At 35.1% G+C, this 24371-nt stretch overlaps 2 protein-coding genes and 1 pseudogene across 5 annotated transcripts; 2 read left to right on the forward strand and 1 right to left on the reverse strand.

The window, feature by feature from the left end:
* The first annotated feature begins 3765 nt into the window (after positions 1–3765).
* On the forward strand, positions 3766–7396 carry LOC147290996 (putative disease resistance RPP13-like protein 1; annotated as a pseudogene). Its single transcript, XR_015121180.1, has 2 exons — positions 3766–6785; positions 7120–7396. The product of XR_015121180.1 is annotated as a putative disease resistance RPP13-like protein 1 (transcript).
* A 595-nt stretch (positions 7397–7991) lies between these two features.
* Positions 7992–10403, reverse strand: LOC147290997 (Pentatricopeptide repeat (PPR-like) superfamily protein). Its single transcript, XM_086236650.1, has one exon. It carries the CDS (start codon positions 10359–10361, stop codon positions 8310–8312), a length of 2052 nt encoding a protein of 683 aa, XP_086092776.1. The 5' UTR covers positions 10362–10403; the 3' UTR covers positions 7992–8309.
* A 63-nt stretch (positions 10404–10466) lies between these two features.
* Positions 10467–19959, forward strand: ALG12 (homolog of asparagine-linked glycosylation 12). 3 transcript variants are annotated; one of them, XM_086236652.1, is made up of 20 exons: positions 10467–10704; positions 11163–11204; positions 11303–11348; positions 11584–11670; positions 12166–12221; positions 12693–12810; positions 14234–14292; positions 14606–14677; positions 15298–15361; positions 15529–15632; positions 16114–16185; positions 16709–16795; positions 16882–16949; positions 17643–17711; positions 17786–17868; positions 18454–18553; positions 19092–19157; positions 19296–19389; positions 19463–19553; positions 19635–19959. In XM_086236652.1, the coding sequence occupies exons 1-19, from the start codon at positions 10582–10584 to the stop codon at positions 19541–19543; spliced, it is 1491 nt and encodes a 496-aa protein (XP_086092778.1). In that variant the 5' UTR covers positions 10467–10581; the 3' UTR covers positions 19544–19553; positions 19635–19959. The 3 variants fall into 3 exon arrangements, with proteins under 3 accessions (XP_086092778.1, XP_086092779.1, XP_086092780.1); XM_086236653.1 differs by lacking the exon at positions 11584–11670; XM_086236654.1 differs by lacking the exons at positions 19463–19553; positions 19635–19959 and having other exon boundaries at positions 19087–19157; positions 19296–19391.
* The last annotated feature ends 4412 nt before the right edge of the window (positions 19960–24371 follow it).

Here is a 24371-nt window from a genome sequence, read left to right on the forward strand (position 1 = left end):
GGTCATATAATATTGAATTGAGGGTGGATAATTAATGATGGCACAATAATTCGGATACTTAATTAGATAAAGGACCAAAATTCAGGTACTACAAATTGAAAATAACTAAAAAGAAACTTAAAAGTTGCACTTGTAAGACACTAAGAAATTAATCTAAAATTCTAAATCATTGAAGATTCTTGAACAATCTCATTTACGTAGATGTAATTTTTTTAAGTACAAATGAATGGAGGGCTCAAAGCCCAAGCTACGGATGTAGTCCAAATTGTTTTTATTTTTTATTAGAAATAAAAGGGAATCGAATTTGATGGTAACTAATTTTATGACTCTTTCAACCAAGGAATTAAAATTCGAAATTTTCGGCGAAATTTCGCCGAAAATTTCATTTTTTTAGAGTGTCGAAATCGAAACACATGTTTAATAATTTTTCGGGAAGATTTCGTCGAAATTTTCGAAATTTCGGAGAAATTTATCGAAATTATCGAAATTTTCATATTTTTTATTTTCTCCAACTTCAGAAATTCACCAAAAATAGCTCGAGACTCCAAATAATTCACCGAAAAATTCTACGAACTCGTATTGATGAGTACTAATTTCCTATAACCTCAAAATAGTCAAATTGCTTTCAAAAAAATTATGAAAAATCCTACTCTTATAATTTAATTCTGAAAAAAATAATAATCGTCAAATTCTTGAATTTTCATTTTCTAAAATTTATTTTCACACAACTAAACTCTAGAACCACAACCAAAGGTCTAAGTTAATTAAAATAAATTTAAAGAAATTTCTAATTCCTTTAAACAAACCTTAAAAAAAAATTTGAAAAATTTAAGTAACAAAATTACCATAAGCCAAAATTTGGGTTGTTACACTTAGTGAAGACAAAGTTTGGCTAAGTAAGAGACACATGAAAAAAGTTTGGCTAAGGGCTTAAAACCAAATATCCTAAAAAATATAGAGTATATATGGTTTAATGTATAGATTATAGAGTATAAAGAGTATTAGAGTATATAGAATATATAGAGTATTAGGGTTTAGATTTTAGTGTATAATTAAATTATACAGTTTACAGAATATATTAATTTTGTTTATTCATTATACTAATTTGATTTAACAGTATTTGCTATATCGCGCATTATAGTCACCTTATATCACATAAACCTACTATATAATTTGATTTCTTCAATGTTTTTTATCAATTTAGTAGACAATATGTTAAATAAACATATGGTAAAGTTTCATTCAAAATTTTTGTATTTTGATAGCAATTTCCGTCATTTCCATCTAATTTCTGTCGAAATTTAAAAATCTTCAAAATTTCCGTCGAAACTTGAAATTTTATTCCTTGGGTACTTCACATCCTCCTCCTTCCTCTGCCCCGCTCTCTTTTCTATTTATTCTCTTTTTCGTCATCAATGGAGGATAGTGACTCTTGCTTTTCTTCTACCTTTCTTAAATTGTGTCTCGAACTGTTTGTTCTGGGATTTAAGTGTGTTGTGATTAAGTTGACTAATCATGTCACTTCATGATTTGAGTATTTTTCTGAGAGTTTAGACCTTTACACATGTAGTGACTTGTGAGACAGAATATGAAAAATGGTAGTGGAAGATGAATGGTACAAGAGTGCCGTAACTTTTTCTCAAAGTGCATTTTACCTAAGATTGTGCAATTCTTATTTTAACCCAATTGCTAATGTGTCTTCTTAGTTATATATTCAGAAATTTATTTAAACTATTTGCATTGATGAAGGGATGAGTGTCGACGATGGCTTCAACTTCCAATTTCTAGTGATCTATAGTTCTATAGACACTTGGAGAGGCTACTAGGTTAATTAGTACCACTAAAATTAGAAAAATCTAATTAAAAATCGATCCCCACAGGGGTCTGCCTCTCACAAACAATTGGATCTCTTTCCCTCTTCGAAATTGAAAAAATCCTTTTTGCTATTTCTCATTGTGGCTTGGTACCTTGATAAAGGAAAGGATCAGTAATTAATGACATTTTATGTAAGGATCTCTAGCCTTCTTGAAAATTTAGTTCTAATTATTCTACTATGATAAGGAGAATATTACAAAGCTCAAAACCTCTCTTTAACTCAATCGTACATAACTTCATTCCTCTTATGTTTTTTTCTTTGAAAAAGAGGAGGATGATGTGTTGAAAAAGGCTGCAAATTTGGAGAGATCTCAGAGAAGGAGGGGTGGCGGTGTGAAGAAGATAGTGAGATTAGATTTGAAACAAAAATTTAAAAAATAATAATATTAATGTAAATATATAATATATAATATATGAATAATAAATATATTATATGTAAAACATACAGGCGGGTCGGTTTGTATCTAGTCGATACAAGCCTAGAACCAAAACGGGCCATTAATAATCGGGGTACGTTTGGTGGACTTTTGCAAGCGGGGGAGGTTATGATGATGTGGACCCAACCCGACCAGACCAGTCAGACCGGGCAGGTTAGTTAGGTTGGTCGGGTATGCGCCTACCCTTAAGCCCTACTTTCAATAAACCCGCGCCAAAACCCAAAAACAAGTTTTGGAATAAAGATTCCTCCTCTTAGACAAAAATTACATTTTTTTAGTTTTCTCTCTCACCCCACTTTCAATGCCCAATAAAATGTCACACCAATCATTATTTATCTACAAAAATTAAATGGTTAACATTTTAAATATTTATTTTGTTGAACACTTAATATTTGTAGGTAAACAATTTCTGATTTACCTAATTTTTTGTAAGGTTGATTATTTAAGGAAGACTTAAAATATAAATGATTTGGATCGTTAAAATTCTATATGGAGTAAACTCTATTCAAAATTTGTATTAAAAATAAAATGTCATAGATCCGCTCCCTTTCTTATATTCTTTATTGTTTTTACATGTCAACCTACCATCTTGTATTCTGTTACTTTATTGGAGATGAGACCCACGTACTCATTGAGAAAAAACTTCAAACCAATTGTGATAATAGTACTTGTGTGGTTGTACTGCCTTGGTTTGTTGTTTATGAAGTTATCTCTTTGAGCTGGTCTGGTTGTACTGCCTTGGTTTGTTGTTTATAAAGTTATCTCTTTGACCCAAAAAAAAAAAAATAGTACTTGTGTAGAAAATAAACTTACAGATTGCATATGTGATATTCAAAATCTTGACCAGGACAGATTCTAGGACAGCTGGATTTATCAAATCTCAATCAGACCAGGTCCTAAATTACTATAATATTTGTTCAGTGGCAGTCGAATAGATTAAACAACCAATCTAGTCCTAAATTGTGTACACATCTACTTATACAACTTTAATCACTAGATTATCAAAAAAAAAAAAAACAAAACAAAACGAGAACCCATTAGCTTTGTAAAGTTTACCCTTAACTTTAATTAATTACGCCCCAAGTAGTTTAATAACAACTAAGAAACCATTGATAACCATTTTTTGTTTGTAATTGAGGATGTTCTGGATCCTTTGGATCAACTTTGCACACACCAAATTAATCCATTAATAACCATTTTTTAACAAATATATAAATAATAATTGAAACCATCGTACAAGAAAATAATAATAATTGAGAGATAACTAGATAAGAAGCGGAACAAACGGAACGAGAGTCGTTGACTTTAGGTACTCCACCGATTGTCTGTGTAATTTTCAGATCAGCTTCATTTTTTTTTTTTCGGTACAATATCAGCTTCATTTTCATTAGCACCACTACCAAAGAATTTAAGCTCTGAAGTTTATCACATACACTGATACACAACAAAAACCCTGTTTTGCTTGATCTTCTCAATACTAACTTATCTGTCAACTGTTCTCAATTCCATTTGCAAGTCAAGAAGAAATTAATCATATGGCTTTGGAAGTTGTGGGTGGAGCTTTTCTCTCTACTTTATTTCAAAAGATGGCTTCTCCGGAGGTCCTAGACTTCCTCAGGGAAAAGAAACGGACCGACGGATTACTGAAGAAGTTGAAGACCAAGTTGTTGTCTGTTGATGTTGTTGTCGAAGATGCCGAGGCGAAGCAAGTAAGTGACTCAAGAGTGAAGGAGTGGCTCCATGAGCTTCAAGATGTTGTCTATCATGCTGAGGACCTGTTGGACAAGATCAAGACAGAAGCGTTAAGGCGCAACCAACTGAAAGCTGAATCATCTGCGAGTAGTATCAAACGTAAGGTACTAAAGCACGTCTCTTCTGTGTTTCATGCTTTTGACACATCGGTGAACTCCAAGATAGAGGAAATTCTTGACATGCTAGAGTTCATTGTACAACAAAAAGATTCCTTTAATTTCAAAACAGCTGATGGACATAGAATATCAGATACAAAACTATCTTTAAGTACTACTTCTTTGGTAGAATCTGATGTGTACGGAAGAGAGGAGGAGAAGGAGAGTTTCATTAGGTTATTGCTGTCAGATGATGCAACTGGCAATAAGATAAGTGTGATTCCCATTGTGGGCATGGGTGGTATCGGAAAGACCACCTTTGCTCATCTCATATATAACGATGAGAGAGTCCAACAACACTTTGAAATCCTCGCATGGGTTTGTGTTTCAGAAAAATTTGATGTTCTTAGAATAACACAAACGATTTATGAGTCAATCACTAAACAATCTTGTGATATCATGAATCTAGATATGCTTCAATGTAAATTGAAGGAGGCTTTGACAGGGAAAAAGTTTCTCTTTGTTCATGATGACGTATGGAATGAGAATTATAAACATTGGGATTTCTTAAGGCGTCCATTTGAGTTTGGAGCATATGGAAGTAAGATCATTGTCACAACACGACACCGAGATGTTGCATCTATGATGGGTGGTACTCTTCAAACTCAGAGTCTAATGCAACTATCTGAGACTGATTGTTGGTTGTTATTTTCAAAACATGCCTTCGAAAATGCAGGTGTTAGTGGACCCTCAAATTTTGAGGCGATAAAAAAAAAAATTGTTAGAAAGTGCAATGGTCTTCCTTTAGCTGCTAAATCACTTGGGGGTATATTACGCTCTAAAGAAATTGAGGAATGGGAAAATATATTGAATAGTGACATTTGGGAGTTTTCTCATAAGGAGAGTGATATTTTGCCAGCTCTATGGTTGAGTTATCATTATCTACCTCAGCATCTCAAGTTGTTTTGCATACTGTTCAATATTTTCAAAAAATTATAAATTTGAAAAATCAGAATTGGTCTTGTTGTGGAAGGCTGAAGATCTCTTACAAGCCGAGAAGAAGAAATTTATGGTGGAAGAAGTTGGAGAAAAATACTTCGATGATCTAACCTCTAGGTCATTTTTTCAACATGCAAAAGTGAATCCTTTTAAACCAAAGTTCCTGATGCATGATCTTATTAATGATTTAGCAAAATTTGTGTCTGGAAAATTTTGTGTTAGGTGGGACGAAAATGACTCACCCAACATTGGGAGCAAGACTCGTCATTTTTCATATCTGGGAAAATATGGTGGTAATGGTTTTGAGAAATATGAGGCTTTATATGAAGCTAAGTATTTGCACACTTTCCTCCCATCTTTGAGAGACCATTATCTTGGTAAGTTCCGAGTGTTGAGCAGGGTACTACATGATCTATTTTCAAAGCAACAATATTTAAGAGTGCTCAGTTTAGCACGGTATGATTTGAAGGAGCTGCCTGATTCAATTGACAACTTGAAACATCTAAGGCACTTGGACCTGTCTAACACTTCCATTGAAAAGTTACCTGATACAGTGTGTAGTTTGTATAATTTACAAACGTTGTTGTTGTCACATTCAGCTCTTACTCAGTTGCCTACCAACTTGGGAAGACTAATTAACTTGCGCCATCTAGATATTAAGTATACAAAGTTACAAAAAATGCCACCACATATGGGGAAGTTGAAAAACCTCAGGATTTTAAGTGAATTTGTGCTAGAGAAGCATAGTGCAGGGCATGACATTTTGGAGTTAATGGAGCTTCAGTATTTGCGTGGAACACTTCGTATCAGAGGACTCGATAATCTGGTTCATGCCAAGGATGCTTTGGAGGCCAACATCATGAGAGACAAGAAGTATCTGAATAGACTAGTTTTGAAATGGGGATCAAGTGTAGCTGATGATTCACAGGAAGAAAGAGAAAGAGAAGTTCTTGAGAAGCTCCAACCTCATACAAACCTGAAAAGGCTGGAAATTAATTCGTATGGAGGCACTACATTTCCAGCTTGGTTAGGGCCGGAGACTCCGAACTTGACAGAGATTGAAATACGTTTTTGTCACAAATTGAGATCACTGCCTCAACAGATGCACACCTTTCTTCCTTCACTCCAGTCTCTAGTGATAACCAACTGTCCAGAATTGGAATCAATTCCAGAAGGGGGATTGCCATCAAAATTAAAATCACTTGTTATCTTTTCTTGCAAGAAACTCATGGAAAACCGTATGCAGTGGGGTGTACCAAGACTCACCTCTCTTACACACTTGACACTTGGCTTCGAAGACTGTGAAGAAGTAGGAGATTCTTCATTTCTGGAGGAGGGGCTGCTGCCCTCCACTCTCACTTATCTCCACATCTGCAATCTTTTGAGTCTTAAGACCATGGACGGAAAGGGGTTTGGACACCTCAACTCTCTTCAAACGTTGTCAATTGGGGTATGCCCTGAGCTGCAGTGCTTGCCAGATGTTGGGCTACCCACTTCTCTTTCTACTCTACGAATCTTTGGATGTCCATTTCTAAAACAACAGTGCGAGAGAGAGAATGGGGAAGATTGGCCCAAGATTGCTCATATCCCCAACATATTCATCGATCACAGAAAAATATGATATGAGGTATGTTGATGAGTACCAGTTGAGTTGTTGTAATCGTAATTATCCAATTCTTCCTAATGTGTAGCTCTAGATCAATATATGAGAATTCAACGTTTAGGCTATTATATGTATTGTACTCCAGATATAAACAACCTGTTGAGTTATTGGTTAATGAGAAAAATCAGTTCCTTTTAGACTTGTGCATTTTCCTCTCATTTTCTCTCAGGACAAACAGTTATTCTCATTCTTGAATGCCAATTCATCCTTAGTCTTGGGTGTTATATTATACTTGGGAAAGTAATTGCCTAATGTATCCTCTTTGTTTTTTGTTCTTTGCAACCTTTTACGTAATTAGGCAACTATTTGTATCGATGGAGGGATGACCGTCGAAGGCTTCAACTTTTGAGGAGCAGACTTAGAAACAGTCAAAGGGGCAGTTCCCAATTTGTATTGATATACAGCTGTATATATACTGGGACTTGGAGACAATACCAGATTCTTGTGTATATACGTGAATTGACTAGTACTTGCGGATTGTATTGGAAGGCTTCAAACAAATTTCCCAACAATATGCCTAATGATTTCTTGCTCTTTATTTGACTTCCTTGTTATTGATTCTGTAAGAAATGTTTGCGTCACTTTTGTCCTCTGAATTGATTTTCTCTTCGGAACGAGCTCTTTTCTGTTTTTTCATGAAAACTTGTAGTTTTATATTATTGTATATCTATATGCTTCACCTTCATCTAATTCGAATAGTAAAACTCATTAGTTAAGTAATGATAAGTTGAGCAGTAAGGTGTATCCATAGTTGCTACCAAGCTGTTAAGAATTTTTTAAAAGATAATTACCCAAAGCTAATTGGTACCAGAAAACAGAGAATGATTTCAAACTCCAATAATTGATACAAGAGTTTTTGATTCAAGAAGAAGTTCCTAAATAACTGTAAAATGGGATACAGAAGAATAATGAAGCATAGACCCTGTAACCAAAAACTTTTGCTGACATATACAAGCTATTGATTCAAGAAGAAGTTCCTAAATAACTGTAAAATGGGATACAGAAGAATAATGAAGCATAGACCCTGTAACCAAAAACTTTTGCTGACATATACAAGCTTATTAACAAACCACTGCTGCAATGACCAAACAAATGAGGCTCTTGTATTCAAAATATTTGCCTACAAGACTTTTTGATTCAAGAAGAAGTTCCTAAATAACTGTAAAATGGGATACAGAAGAATAATGAAGCATAGACCCTGTAACCAAAAACTTTTGCTGACATATACAAGCTTATTAACAAACCACTGCTGCAATGACCAAACAAATGAGGTTCTTGTATTCAAAATATTTGCCTACAAGACTTAGATATCCCCATTTTTCTCATCCAAATGATGATATAGAAATCCTGAATAAACAAGAATACCATGATACATGAAGATACAATGGGTCTATACATTTGTGAAATAGCAGAGAACTGATAATCACAAAGAAGTTTCGGGAGCTTAATAAAGTTAGACATGAAAAAGGAAGGTTCAATCATCCATTGTTATGAGGATAAAGACGAAATCATTTGTATAAATCTTTGAGCCTCCTCGATGTGACCAGAACGAGTAAGAAGTCCAATGATTAGAGAATAATGTTCTTCAGACACCTTAATTTTATATGTACGAGACATCAAATGGAAGATATGGAGAGCATGATCGACAAATCCAGCTCGGTCACAAATCGATAGAACTACTTGGAATGTGAAAGGGTTTGGAGTGAAGCCTTTAGATCTCATCTGATCAAAAAGATCAATAGCATCCTGATACATGCCATTATATCCATAAGCCTCTATGATTGCTGTCCATGTCATTGAACCCTTGACAGGGATTGTTTCAAAAACTGATTTTGCATGATCAACTGCTCCACAGTGCCCATACATTTTCACAATTTCAGCAGAAACAAAATGGATGGACTCAAAACCCTTCTTCAAAACTTGTCCATGAACTTCCTTCCCGAGCTTCAAATTCTTTAGTCCATTGCAAATAGTCAACACCCTTGCCATTGCAACTGAATCTGGCCTGTGCTTCGATAAAAGCATCAACCTTATCACACCAAGTGCCTTATGTAGGCACCCATTTTCAACATAGGAATCGATCATGGCTGTCCACAAAATAACATTCCTCTGTTCCATAAAATCAAACAATCTTATAGAATACTCCAAGATGCCACATTTTGAGTACATTACCATTAAAGAAGAAATAATAGACACATTGGGCAAGAAACAATTCTTCACAGCATAAGCATGCATCTCCTTCCCACGTTTTAAGTCCTTCAACTCTGCACAAACCGGAAGGACAGTGGCAACCGTGACAACATCAGGCTTAAACCCTTCCTGCTGCATCCAAATGACGGAACACAATGCCTGCTCAAGCCTCCCATTTTGAACATATCCAGACATCAAAGCAGTCCAACAAATTGCATTCCTCTCCATTGAGCGATAAAAAACCCGTCTCCCCATTTCCATGTCCCCACACTTGCAATACATATCTATCAAGGCAGACTGAATGAAAATCTGCCTCGAATAACTCTTTGTCTTCAACACATAAGCATGAACTTCCTGCCCTAGTTTCCAGGCTGAAATATCTCCAATCACAGGAAGAATGCTGGTCAATATAACTGAATTCGGTCTTCTTCCTTCCTCCACCATCATCCTCACATACTCCAAAGCTTCCCTTTGCAGCCTATTATGCGCAAAACCTGCAATCATGGCTCCCCACACAACAACATCTCTTTCACCAATCTCTTCAAAAACTCTGTGTGCAAGCCTAATCTTCCCACATTTACAGTACAAATCAACCAAACACGTCCGAACAATTGCGCTATCAATGAAACCATTTTTAACCAAAAGGGCATGCGTCTTCAAACCTTGTGAAAGCGCCGAAGCACCCGCAAAGCTTTTAATCACACTAGAGAAAGTGTACACATTCAACTCCACCCCCAACGCCCTCATCTCCGAATAAGTACGAAGAACATCATGGTACCGCCTCCCACCAGAAATGACATTGCCTCTAAGCAATGCATTCCAGGGATACACACTCCTGCTAGAACATTTATCGAACAGCTGTTGGGCGTCTTCAACTGAACCCAAACTAGTGTACATATGCACCAATTTTGTTCGTATAAACTCGTTGTTTTCAAGCCCGTTAATCCGAATATGCGTGTGGATTTGCTTTCCCTGAGCCACATTCTTTGTACGGACACAAGCGGCGATTAGAGAAGAGAATGTGGTGGGGTTTACTGGGATACCTTGTTGGTCTAAATAGTCCAAGATGCTCAGGGCCTCTTTGAGCTTGTTGTGCCTTGCGAATCTCTGTATGTCCTTGTAAACGGCATGTGGGTTTTTGGTGTGGAGTGGTAGAGAGTCCGGAAACGCGTCGTTTTCGGCGAAAGTCGGAGCCTTTTTTTGTCGTCGTTTTGATAAAGCTTTGAGCTTAAAGGTTTGGCGGTGGTTATTACAGTTGTCACAGTTGGTGGTGGCGGCGAAGGGTTTGTTTGGCGGGAAAGAGTGGACGTGGAGAGAGAGTGTGGGTAAGGTTACTGATACACCTTCCATGGCGTATCAGTTATGGCTGTTAGGCTGTTACTGCGAGAGTAACACTCAGTTTTGAACTTTTGACGTTGTTCTGGTTTGGTTTCAAAAATGATAGGGCTTGAATTGAATCTCAAGCCCAATAAAACATGGGTCTAGCCCAGCCCATAAGCCCAACTTCCAGACCCATATAGTCCTTCAGTGCCTCTCTCTCTGTGTCTCTCTCAAAAACACACAGACAACAATGGCTTCCAAGTCTTCGAATTTTCTTGAGCGCTATGGCTACGATGTGCTACTTGGATCAGTGGCCACGTTTTATGTGTTCATGGTGCCCTACACTAAAGTTGAAGAAAGCTTCAACGTTCAGGTAAAATTTTTCTTTGCTCTTTCTCTCTCTCTCACTGCGGAAGTGTAAGAAAATGGGAAAATATGAAGTCTTTACTATAAGAGAGATTAAATTATTGATTTGCTGTGATTTTTGGTAATGTTTACTTGTAAGTTTTTAGCTAACTGATATGTAATTCTGATTGAAGATAGCTTCTCATATGTTTGGTTACGTTGGAAATGCAAAAATTATCATTATACCAACAATTTAAAAGAAAAAAAGAAATTTTAAACCTGCCATTCTAAGTATTACATCTTTTCTTGAGAGTAAATTAAATAGGCACTAAATGAATATTTGAAGTTTAACTTAAGTCTGGTAACTGATAATGGGGAGATGAGTTTGTTATCTGGAAACCAACTTGTTTATCCATTCTTTTTTCTTTTTTTTGGGCTTCTATACTTTTTCTTGCTAACTTAGTTTTTATATTTTTTTTATATCAGGCAATACATGATATTTTATATCATCGACATCACTTAGATAATGTAAGTGTATGTCTCTTCATATGGTTTTGCAAACTGTTATGGTCTGTAATGTATTCGACCTATGGTCTAACTGTTTAGTTTGGATGTTTGCCTGATAGTATGACCATTTGGAGTTCCCTGGAGTGGTTCCTCGCACGTTCCTTGGTAAGCTTGTTATATTTACGTTGTTAATACTGCTAGGCTTGTGATTTAACCAAGTAACTTAGCAGAAAAAAGCCTTTGGGGCAATCTCTGTGCCGTTTTAGTTCTTATTTTAAGGGTTTTGTCTCAATAAAAATCCTTTTATTAGCCTATTGGAAATGCACTGATTCCTTGATAAATTATTTAATATTTCAAAAGGCATTAGTTTACTCATTAGTGAGTGATATCATTCTTCTAGGTGCGTTGCTTGTATCAAGTTTGGCATCTCCTACTATTTTAGCAATGAACTTGCTGCACGTGTCAAAGATTTATGGTCTTTTTGCAGGTTAGTATTTTAGATTACTTGAATTTTTATATTCTTTGGTACCTTGTTTCGACAAGTGACAACACCCGAAGATGGGACCAAAGAGTTGATAATTTTCACGCTATGATGTGCTCTTCATATAGATTAGTGCTCATTTGCTGCACCTGGGGTTACATGGTCATACTTAGATGTGTGGCTGACCTTCTTGCTTGCCGGAATGGTAATTTGGAAGGCCATCTAGTCTCATAGACGAGTTATTTGGAGAGCAAGTCCTTTGTGCATTATGTGGTACATTTGGTGGGATTTTGAAAGGCATACCTCATGTGTACATCCCATGTACTTGGATCATGTATTAAGAAAGTCTATTACTTATCAAATCAAAAAAGTAAAATATATAAATCCTTTGGAGTATGCTTTTCAATCCTTTTGACATCCGTTCTATTATAACCTTGTATTATGTTATATCATATGTGTTATATTAACAATTATTAAATTGTTTTGTTTGCTGTTTTCCAGTTCGTTTGGCATTAGGTTGCATCACATTATCTACATTACGGTTCTTTCGTCTTCAGGTAAGTTGTTGTTTAATCCTTGTTCATTTGCATTTTCATCCTTTCTCTGAAACCAGTGTGTGATGCTTGTTTTGACTTGCTATGCATGTATATCCTTTCATTTGTCATTCTAAGGTGAATAATTTCATAAGACTCCACCATTACATGCCTATCTATACACACAACTTTGCATAATAAAGGGCGAAAATAAATTTTTCTGGGTATGTTCTAAATAAGCTTGATAGCCTTTCTTGCAACTGAAAAGAAAAAGTCAACTCGCATGGCCAGTTTCATCACCTGGATGCACCAAGAAAGAATAAGCTACAATTTGGATTGAACTGGTAGCTTTAGTACTGTTGCCTTTCTTTTTTCAAAAATCTTTATTATTACCTAGCCCTTTAAATAAAAAATGACATAAGGTATATCCATATATTTCATGATTTAATTAGGTAAAATAAGTAACACTTGGTTAATTTTATTTCATTTTATCAGGTTAGAGATAAGTTTGGACGTCAAGTAGAAGCTTTCTTTGTAATACTAACTGCAGTTCAGTTCCACCTTCTGTTCTATTGTACCCGCCCACTTCCAAATATACTAGCTCTGGCTGTAGGTAATTACTTCCTGTGGTTTAACTCATTTTATGCACATTTTTGTTTTCCTTTTAGATGTAGAATTCCAATGAGTGTATGGAGAACAGGTTATCTAACTAACCCTTGCAAATGATTTGTTTGGTCTTGTAATTCTTTTTCCCGCTTCTCCTAAAATAATCTGTTTTAGTTCACCAGCCAAATTTTGTAAATGCGGAAGGAATTTAAAGTTTAGTATGTTTGATCATGTTTCTCCAACAATTAGTGTTTTGTTTGGTTGCATTATTAATTTCTATTAATTTTTATGTGTAAGTTGCATGAGCTTAAAATCTATGAGGCATGAATACTCGAAAATTTCTAGATATGGAGTATCAGATACGAATATGCGCCCCGTATGCCTTTCATATGCACCCAATACGTAATCAATACTCAAAAAACATATCAGTTGATTTTCGGACAAGTCTGAATTTAGGATATGACAAGGCTACACTGTGGAACAGGAAAGGATTATTTTGCATTTTTTTAAAGCACGAGGTTTGTTTGTAATTTTAAAAAATTAAGGATCAAATGAAAGGTCAATATGAAAAAGTGCATAAATATAAAAAAGAAGAGTTGGGAAGGAGCAGTTCTTCTTTTTCATTCTTTATGTGACAAAGGGACTCGGGTTTTTCTTATTTGCAATTTTTCTTCCCATAGAAGAAGCAGAGGAGAAGATTGTTATTTATATATATATATATATATTTTATTATTGTATCTTTGTCGTACCCTTATGAAATTTGTCATATCCACGTATGGTGTTGTGTTGGATCTTGTATCCCATGTCCATATCCATGCCACATGGCTTAAAATGGTTATAGCGCATTTGCTCTTTTGAGTAAGATTGTTTTTGCCATTATTTGAATCCAGTATTATGATAAAGTCAAAATGTTAATTACAAGATTTAGGTGTTATTAGGATTTCAGTTCTCCCATATAAGGGATTTCAGGTACATTAGGTTCTAAAGTAATTGGAAAGCTAGTACTTTAGTCACAATTTTCAAGAGGACTTGTAACAGGTGATCTTGGTATAATGCCTGAGCCTCAGGGTTTCTGTGTGAAGCCTACAGTATCTCTGTATTCCTTTCTAGGTTTTTAGCTCACAGAATGCTTTTGATATTGTGCATCTTAATATCTAAGAGTTTCAGTAATAGTACAAATGTCTGAGTCTTTGTGTGTGAACTTCGCTTACCTTATTTTCTCTGTATTTTATAAGATGTATTTTAAATGAATTGGATAGAATTCCTGTTGAAGCCTGGAATTGAAAAACAAAGAGAAAGAGTACCTTGAATACTAGAACATGAATTTTACATTATTTGTATAACCCTATATTTGTTTTCTGTGTGATTATAACTTTAATAGCCCTTGATGTGCATGCTATTTTACTTATTTTCTTATTTTCCTATTGTAGTCAACTTGGCATATGGATATTGGTTAAAGGGGAAATGTTATGCAGCTGTGAACTGTCTGGTATGTTGCTATATGCTAAAATCAGATTATGCATCATATATGGAATGTAATCGTATTGAATGTCAAAATCTCCTATCTACATAGCTTTCTTGTATTTCAGAAAACCCATTCATGGTCTTTCTGGTTCATTACTTATCACACTACACTTTTTACTTGTTTAGTTATATTGCATTTCTTTGAGTATTGTTTTGGTTCCTTACAGACAAAATAATATAACTGCCTTAATGCCTTTTGATGAGTTCCATATAACTTTCATATTTTGTTTTTAATATTTTGTATTTCCTCTCACAGTTCCCTGATCTTCCATGTTCAGATTTTCGCTACAGTTATCTTTAGATGTGATATTTTGTTACTTCTTTGCCCTCTTGGCTTGGAGCTTTTGTTGGTACGTTTCTACTTTGCTCTTGTTAAGCTGGATAATCATCTTTAAGTATTTTCCGTTTGATTTTAATCAATTTTGTGTTTCATATAAAAAAATTGTATTCAGCAACCTTTCATTTTCATGTCTTGTTGTTGTGCTTATTCATGTAACACGGATAATTTCCAGCAAGTGTATCTAAATGTTTTCTTCGTGGTGTTGCCTATAGTTAGAAGAAGCTAGATTTTGCTATTTTCAGTATGTTTAAACTTAAAAAGAAAAAAAAATGGAACTTAAAATGATGTACAATATATATATATATATATATGTATATTGGTATAGAACATACTGGAAAGGAAACATGTGTATCCTTCATAGTTAAAAGAGAAGCAATGTGATCCTAAGGGAATGTGATTCATTTGATAAATTTAGCTTGATATAAATTGTTGACTTTTATAGTCCTGTTATGTGTTATGAAGCAATTGTTTTCTTGTCTCTGGGCCTTGGCTTATGTGACCTTTAATCTAAAGATGAAGCGGTGCTTCTCCTAGTGGTTGTATAATTTTTAATTACGTCAGTGCGAGACTGAGTTAGCCTGATGAATTTTGTGCCTAACTGTAACAATTTGAATTTTTTCTTTATGACAGACTAGATCAATTTCATTTTGGAAGGCGTTGAAATGCTGCAGTTTGTGTGCTTTATTGTGCATAGGTTGTTTTATTGGTGTTATTATTATTATCATTTTACTTTTCTGAAAAATGTTATTATTACTGCTACAATTAATTTTTCAATTTCTTAAGATAACATAATTATGTCTCTGTTTGCCCCAAACAACAATTTGTGAATCAATGTGCATGTTTGGATTCTTTGCAGTGCAGGTCTTACTGTATTATTAGATTCAATCATGTGGAAAAGGTTACTGTGGCCTGAATTTGAAGTTTTCTGGTTCAACTCTGTCCTTAATCGAAGTCAAGAATGGGGTGTATCCTTAAAAAGTTGTTCATTGCACATTCAACCGGCAGAATATGTTTTGATGTTTGTAATCATGCAATACATATTTTCAAATCCGATTGAGCATGCTGTGTTTTTGAGTCCATAAGTGTGTTTGCTTCTCATTTTGTGGTAGGCGTTCTGCATGATTTTATGTAGTGGAATCTTTTCTTTAATGACTCAGAGCCATAGGAATATTAGGCTATTTAAATATGAGTGGGATGGTAAAGTTATGGTGGATCCCATCTTCAGTGCATGTTCAATAGGAGTATTACCTTTGTTTTATTGAGTGGTTTGGTCTAAGAGAAGTTAGTTTTTGGTCCAAGAGAAGGTGATCTTATTCAAAGCTTCTTTGGGAGTACTAACTTGTCTTTGTGGTGGAGAAATGTGATTCTACAAACTGCACTGATAAAGGTAATATATACGTATCAAAAATTATTTGTTAGTTTTCCTTCATATTACTTTTTATTCAGACACATCCATTTCATTGGTACTTCAGTTCAGCACTCCCCCGCTCATTGCTTGCTGCGTACCCTCTTTTTCTGGTGAGTCTGGTACTTGAAGAAACTTAATGTATCATTACTAAAACTAATCTTTCCTGTATTGTTATGGTTGCTGCGTATGTCATGTCTTTTCTGCTTAGAATTTCTGTCTAATGTTATACAGTTGATCGCTTTTAATACTTTGATGCGTTGTATATGAACTGCAATTGATACAGTTAATTTCTCAAAAGCAATTTTATGTCAAAATGTCTCTACTATGGAAAGAAAATACGATGAGGTTTCTGGAGATGCGGATTTTGCTTTCTCTTTCAGATGAGAAAGAGAACATGAAATTATAAGTTTAGAGTTTTGAATTGAAATTCCTTTCCTTCTCTTAATTGATTCAAATGCTTCTTTTGTAAAATAAACGTAGGAATGTACAAATAATAATTGATGGTAAAAAATCAAATAGAGAGAGGGATAGAGAACTGGATGTATTTGATGATTAACTTGTTTTGTGCATACTATTTCTTATTTTCCCCTGGTCTCCAAACCCTTCCTAACTTGATACACTATCTTCTTGCAGCTTGGGGTCTTACTCGACAGAAGGGTTATGTTATTTGTTCTTCCAGTCTTCTCCTTTGTTTTACTTTACTCTAAGCTTCCCCACAAGGTATAATGCTCATAGTATGGTAAGTTTGATGGGCTTTATACCTTTTAAGAATATCTTTTGAATGGACCGTGTATATCATGATGCAGGAGCTGCGCTTTATTATTAGTTCAGTTCCAATCTTCAACTTATCTGCCGCAATTGCAGCTGCTAGAATGTATGTGATGTGTGCTTGTGTTTGTTGTTATCTAAACTAATTTGTTGGGAATTTCTTCACAAATAAGATCACATTGTTTAGATAGTTATCTTCTGCTTATTTTAGCTGGATTTCTGTTGATGATTTGCATAAGGTTTATCTATAATCTATTATTAATATTTCATAATATCTTAGCATTTTTTTGGGGCTTTAGATGTGCTTATAACTTTTTGTGGTGTGTCATTGACTTGAGTGATACTTGATGCCGGAAGTAAGATGGGCACCAAGTATGGGAACTCAAGCTAAAAACATCAAAAGATATAACTATTTTAGATTTTGAAGTTTTGGGATTGTTTGATAACCTTTTGCCTTCTTCTTTCATTTCTTTTTTTGTTTTTCCTAAAAAATTAAAGAGATTGAAAGAAAATATATGGGAGAGGTGAAGGAGATGAGAGACAAAAGAGGTGAGGAAGAAGTGAGAGAGTACAAAAATCTAATACTTAAAAGTTAAAAACTATTTTCTTTTGATAGCAGTTATATTTGATAGTGGTTTAGTTTTTATCATATAAACTGTTCTATATATTTTTCTCTTCTCTCTACCTACCTCTATCATATCTCCTTTTACTTATTCTTCCTATATATTTTCCCTAGTTGTCCTTTTTTCCGGTTTTTTCAGTTTTAATTACTAATAATTCTTATTTTTACTTGCTACAGCTATAACAATAGGAAGAAGTCTTTTTGGAAGTTGCTCTATTTAGCTATGCTCGGATTACTTATGATCAGGTTGGATGTATATTTATTTTGTTTCATGGGGAACAATAATTTGCCACCACCTGTACTGATTCTATATTTTGTAGTCTAGGGTGCACTATCATAACTTTCATGGCATCCAATGAGAATTATCCTAGCGGTCATGCTTTACAACATTTGCATGAGATTGGTAAGTCCTGCCTATTGCTAAGAAGTTGAACTTATGGTACCTGCATTGCTTTATCCTTCCCTAGTTTTGTAGAAATATGGAATTAACATTTCCTGATTTATATAACCAGCCATCATGAATTTTGGGTTGATTTTATAGTCCATTGTTGGACATATGATATGTTTACAAGTATTGACGATTTTTCTTTTATTTAAGTTCTACATTTTGTTGCCTAAGGGCCAAACTAAAAGACTTATAATATTCCTTTGAGACCATGAGAGAAAAAAATTGTGACAGGAATTTTAGATGATGTCGTGTACAAGAAATATAGTTTGTTCGAATTAGTTGAGCTGCGACTGTTTGACAAATATTTCTGGTTTGATCTCAAACTGCACGTCTCTTGTTGCCTTTTGTTTTGTTATTATTACTGTCGTTGTTGTTATTATTATTTGCTAATAGCATATGTTTTGCTTTCATTACTTAGCATTTCGATACTTGCTTTGTTGCTTGCAAGGCTTCTCCAAGCTAGGTCCTTGTTTTGGGTCCCGTATGAATTCGGAAATAGGCATTCTTTTGGCTAGAATCTGATGATGAGTATTTTGACAGGCCATCTTGCTAACAGTACAAACGAACTTTGGATTCACATTGATACCTTTTCGGCCATGAATGGAATATCCCGCTTTTGTGAAAATGACTTTCCATGGAGGTATACTTGATTGTCCCCTACTTTTAACTTCACTTGTAACTTCATATGGGGCTGTTGGATATTTGAGAAATTCAGTTTTCTCTTTGGACTAGCATTTTGGAATTTAAACTTGTAAATACTTATATTGAAACAAGTGCAAGATGATATGGGTTTGTGATCATCTTCTTAATCATTGCCATGTCCTAAACAATTTACAGAGTTATGCAACAAGGTTGCTCGCTCTTTGTTCTTTAACTTGGAAATGGATGTCGAAGAATGTATATTCTAAAAATTTTTTTCCTTTTTACTTATCTGTTGTTTGAACCTATGTCAATTTATACCCTTTTTCTTTTTCTTTTCTTTCTTTTTTCCTTAGAAAAAAATGAGATCAAGTATAAAACTATTGTAAAAACATATCAATTTTGCACTCCATTTGATGGAATAAATTCTAGTTGATAATGCAATAATGTTTTTTTTGTCATGTTTAATTAATGTTTTCTAATACTGTATAAATTGTGCAAGGTTTATGTGCGAGTTAATCTGACTACTAACAGTGCAGGTATTCTAAAGAAGAAGGGATTCCCATAGAAGAATTAAGCCAGAGAAATTTCACCTATCTTATAAAGTGAGCTTTTCCATTGTCTTCCTTCTTCTCTCTGTCACGAACATCCTTAGAATCAAATGGGTTGAAAGTTATGCTGTTTTACTTTTTGTGTTGATGCACTCATAAACTGTCTGATTTTGTTCTTTTCATATATAAAAGTGAATATCCTGCCATCGACGGATTCAAGTGTCTATTCCCTGTAAATGGTTTCTCACGGGTTCGTCTGAAAAATGGCTTCCCGCCTGTTTTGCTGGTAGGAATCTATATTATTAGTAGTCACATGCTCCTATCAAAATCAGATGTTCACTTCTTCATCCTTGCTCCAGGTTAAAGAGCTCAAAGTATATATTCATGGAAATGCAAGAAACAAAGATATCATGCATAGAATTTGGCCAGGATGCTCGTGACCTTTATGAGGTGATCCGAACATTTGTGTTGATAATTGTGCATAGATGAAACAGGTCTTCTCTTAAATTTAACTCTAATTTACTGTGGCAGGTGGTAATGGATTCCTTGCATTCTGCATAAAATGCTTTGATGGCCATGGCCCTCAACAAGCTGATACTTAATGGAGAAAACCTTGTTGCCTGATGACATTTCTTATTAGAATGTAATGCATTTTTTAAAATATGATATAGTACGAATTTGGTATCTACATCAAGTGTGAGAAAGAAAAGAAGAGAGTTGCCAAAACTTGGTTTTCTGATAAATAGTATAGCCATGTCTGAATATGAAGTATTATTATTTCTGACCTAATGCATTGTGTTAAATTTAACCTTAAATTGAGTATGAATAGGAGTAATTTTACTACGTCTTTGTTAAATGGAAGTATTGTGAGAAATCTTGAATACTTGTCCTTTTTTGTTTCCATTGAAAACTTTTTGTTAATTTTTTCGCGTTCTAGAAATATTACCCTCGAATAGTTTTTGAGCCTCCAGGAGAGCTTGAGAACTACTGGAGGGTTATATTTCTAAAATTTTTAAAAAAGGGTCAAATATCTTAATATGTCACAAATTTTGGCTTGTTTTTCAAATTTTTCTTTGTGGGGGACTTGGTTCCTAAAATTGGGATGCTGGCCACTCTTCTGAAGGATAAAATTATAGGAGAGAATAATTAGTTATGGGCGTAGATTCCTAAGCCAACGTGAGCATATTTACATATTGCGTAGTTAATTTTAACGGAGTTGGTCATAAGCAACCAACCAATCACCAAGACGTGACCAAGTAATACTAAAGAAACTTCAAAATGTAAAAATGTTATTATGGCTGAAAAATCTCCAGTTTGAGATTCAATTCCTGCCGACCTTAGGAAATAAGGTAGACCATCTCCTGCCCACATTAGGAAATAAGCTAAACCCATCTCCTGCCCGTAGTGGGAAATAATCACGAAAAGGTCACCTACCCCCTGTAGGAAAATACCAACAGAGGTTCTGTATATATATATATGTGTGTGTGTGTGTGTGTGTGAATATAGAGGAGGCTTTGATCTTTCATTTGCATTCTATAGTTTTCTACAATCCACAACAAACCCCCTCCTGCCTTTCATCACTGTGTGAATCAAATACTTGTTTTAAAACAAGCTACAAACTATGATGGCAGATTTGCTTCCTACTAAGAGGAATTGGACTTTCTTCAACTACGGGAACAGCTGAAACAACGCATTCGAAACAAGCGTATGAAGACATCAGGCTATTATACTCGTGATCACTGCTCTCTTGAGAAGGCGAAACTGCCTTGTGACAACTTTGGATCCTTCTTTGGCTCCTCGCAGCCTGCCATTGCTGAAAGACTACTCATCCAAGGAAGCAGAGGATTAATGGAGGAGTTAAAGATTAATAAAGATAAACAGAACCTAAAGAACACAGCCACAGCGAAGTCTGGTCCGACAGAGCCGAAATCAAAGTGTAAACAACTCAAGGAGTCCCGGGATTCCTCCTTTCTGTCAAAGGACAATGCTGAAGTTCCAACTACTACAAAAAAAGAGGCTGGACTTGATGATAAAGGTTCTATGAAGAATTTGAAGTGTGTAAAAAAACCACATTTGGAAGAGAAAAAGAGACATCATGAGCAGAAGGGTCGACTTTTGATGCCAAAGCAGGCTTCTTTGAAGCATCAAGATCCTGAGAAGTGCAAAGCCTCCTTGGCAAAGCCACAATCTTCATTAACAAACCAGAACATAAAACAAGCAAAGGAAACAACTGTACAAGGAGAACCTGGATTACTTGCTAAAGATTCTTTGACGAACACGAAGTGTGTAAAAAGCCAACAACATTTGGAGGAGAAAGAGAGACATCTTGATCAAAAGGGTCGACATGTGGTGCCAAAGCAGGCTTCTTTGAAACAACAGAATCATCCTGAGAAGTGCAAAGCCCCCTTGGCAAAGCTGCAATCTTCATCAACAAACCAAAACATAAAGCAAGCAAAGAGAAGTCTTCAACAGCCTAATAGCACAAAAGTAGTGCAGCCAAAACTGAAAAGTTTCTTAAAGAATGAGATCAAACGCAATCATGTGGAAGAGAATTTGGATGATGATAATGTTGACATTTCCTCTATAGTGAGAGGACTATATAGACGTAACGGTAAGCACTTGAGGGAGGATGATGATGATGATGATGGTGCTGCAATGGTGTCCACCTTTGATGATATTTTGAGAGAAGAGAGGAACAGTGCAAAAATTGCTAGGAAAGAGGATGAAATAGAGCTGCTAAGGAATAAGCAAGAAGAGAAGCAGGAGAAGTTAAGAAAAGCAAAGAAGCAGAAGCTATAAGCATCCAGTTACTAATGCGGTTGCATTTGGATTATTGGTGATATTTAGAATATGTTTTTTTTTTTTTTTTTATCAAATAGAATATGGTATTTAACTTTTAATTCTGATATTGAAAATTGGCTAATTAATAGGTTAAAGTACTGATTTTTTTCCCTTTTTATCAAATCCACTTGTAAATTTCAATGTCTGTTGGTATAATGGGATTGTGATTTTGGGTTTTAGTTTGGTGTTTTTGAGTGTGCTTTGCTTGATGGGTATATGCTGCTGTTGGTCGTTATTGTTTAAATTGATTGGGTCACTTTATGGTTAATTTGCCTAGAATTTTTGTTTCTCATGTTTTGGTACAATCAGCGTTTGGGGTGAAAAGTATTCTGGGTTTCTGATTGGTGATTTTATTGATTAGTGTTGGGTACGTTTAGTACAGTTCAAATGTTTCTATAGGTTGCTGTATGGTACTTGCATACTTCTGGCCTGAAATGATAAGCTACCAGTTACCATCTTTAAAGGCATCTTTAAAGTCTGCTCATTTTCTCCAGATGTGTTAGAATACAAAAAAATTGTGGATTATCAGTAAAATAGTACTTTAGATTGAACTACAACTGAATTATCAATTGACTGTTAGGGTAGTTAAATTAACAATTATCAAAACTTTAAATGTAGATAAGGTGTAACCTATGTTTAAACTTTAAACTACACTAAGAAATAAGATTTCATTGATGTGCGCAATTGCTCTGTTGTTCTAGAGGAACAATGAGAGGCAATGCAGCTTGCCAGCTTTTATTGATACTATTGTTGTAATTACCTCAGCTGTTGCTCTAATTTACTGTGGCAGGTGGTAATGGATTCCTTGCATTTTGCATAAGATGCTTTGACGGCCATGGCCCTCAACAAGCTGATACTTCTTGGAGATCGATGGAAAACCTTGCAACCTGATGACAACAATCCATTTCTTATTAGAATGTAATGCATGCATTTCTTAAAAATTGATATCGTACGAATTCAGTATCTACATCAAGTGTGACTGTGTGAGAAAGAAAAGATGAGAGTTGCCAAAACTTGGTTTTCTTATAAATAGTATAGCCATGTCTCGATGTGAAGTATTCTAGCTTATTTCTGAACGGGAGAGATTTTACTAGGTCTTTGTTTTATAGAAGTATTGTGAGAAATCTTGAATACTAGTCCTTTTTTGTTTCCATTAAAAACTTTTTGTTATCTTTTTTGAGTTCTAGAAATATAACCTTCGAATAGTTCTTGAAAACTACTTAAGGGAGATTCGAGTCCCGACTCCCACTCAAAAAGAGCTCGAGAACTACTGGAGGGTTTTATTAATAAAACTTAAAAAAACGGGCCAAATATCTTAAAATGTCCCTAATTTTGGCTTGTTTTTCAAATTTTCATTTGTGGGGGACTCGTTACATAAAATTAGGAGGCTGGCCACTCCTGTGAAGAACAGAAGGCCGGAGAGAGGAATTAGTTATGGGCTTGGATTCCTAAGCCAAAGTGAGCATATTAAATATTGCATTGTTTTTGTTTTTTTGTTTTGGCCACTTACATATTGCATTGTTAATTAACGGAATTAATGATTAGCAACCTGCACCAAGTCGTGAACACCAAGTAATACTTGAAAGAAATTTCCAAAATGTAAAAATGTTATTATGGCTGAAAAATCTCCAGTTTGAGATTCAATTTCTGCCGACCTTAGGAAATAAGGTAGACCATCTTCTGCCCACATTAGGAAATAAGCTAACCCATCTCCTACCCCCAGCCACAACAAAGTCTGGTCCGACAGAGCCGAAATCACATTTGGAAGAGAAAAAGAGACATCATGAGCAGAAGGGTCGACGTTTGATGCCAAAGCAGGCTTCTTTGAAGCATCAAGATCCTGAGAAGTGCAAAGCCTCCTTGGCAAAGCCGCAATCTGCATCAACAAACCAAAACATAATAAAGCAAGGTTTTCAACAGCCTAATAGCACAAAAGTAGTGCAGCCAAAACAGAAAAGTTTCTTAAAGAATGAGATCAAACGCAATCATGTGGAAGAGAATTTGGATGGTGATAATGTTGACATTTCCTCTTTAGTGAGAGGACTGTTTCGACGTAACGGTAAGCACTTGAGGGAGGACGATGATGATGATGCAATGGTGTCCACCTTTGATCATATTATGAGAGAAGAGAGGAATAGTGCAAAAATTGCTAGGAAAGAGGATGAAATAGAGCGGCTAAGGAATAAGCAGGAGAAGTTAAGAAGAGCAAAGAAGCAGAAGCTACATGCATTAACTAATGTGGTTGCATGCATTTGAATTGTTGGTGATTTAGAATACGGTTTTTTTTTTTTTTTGATAAAAAAGAATTGGGTATTTAAGTCTTAATTCTTATATTGAAAATTGTCTTAGGTTAATGTATTGATTTTTCCCCTTTTTATGTTAATCAAATCAACTTGTAAATTTCAAATGGGGGGATTGCTAATGTCT

This window comes from Dryas octopetala, chromosome 3 (genome assembly GCF_963921425.1).
Source record: "Dryas octopetala chromosome 3, drDryOcto1.1, whole genome shotgun sequence".
NCBI classification, from domain to species: Eukaryota; Viridiplantae; Streptophyta; class Magnoliopsida; order Rosales; family Rosaceae; genus Dryas; species Dryas octopetala.

Coding starts and splice junctions, on each gene's coding strand:
- LOC147290997 (XM_086236650.1), bottom strand. CDS start 10,361: ATGGAAGGTGTATCAGTAACCTTACCCACACTCTCTCTCCACGTCCAC.
- ALG12 (XM_086236652.1), top strand. CDS start 10,582: ATGGCTTCCAAGTCTTCGAATTTTCTTGAGCGCTATGGCTACGATGTG. Junction 14,678..15,297: donor TTGGCTTGGAGCTTTTGTTG/GTACGTTTCTAC, acceptor TCTTTATGACAG/ACTAGATCAATTTCATTTTG. Junction 16,796..16,881: donor ACTCTAAGCTTCCCCACAAG/GTATAATGCTCA, acceptor ATCATGATGCAG/GAGCTGCGCTTTATTATTAG.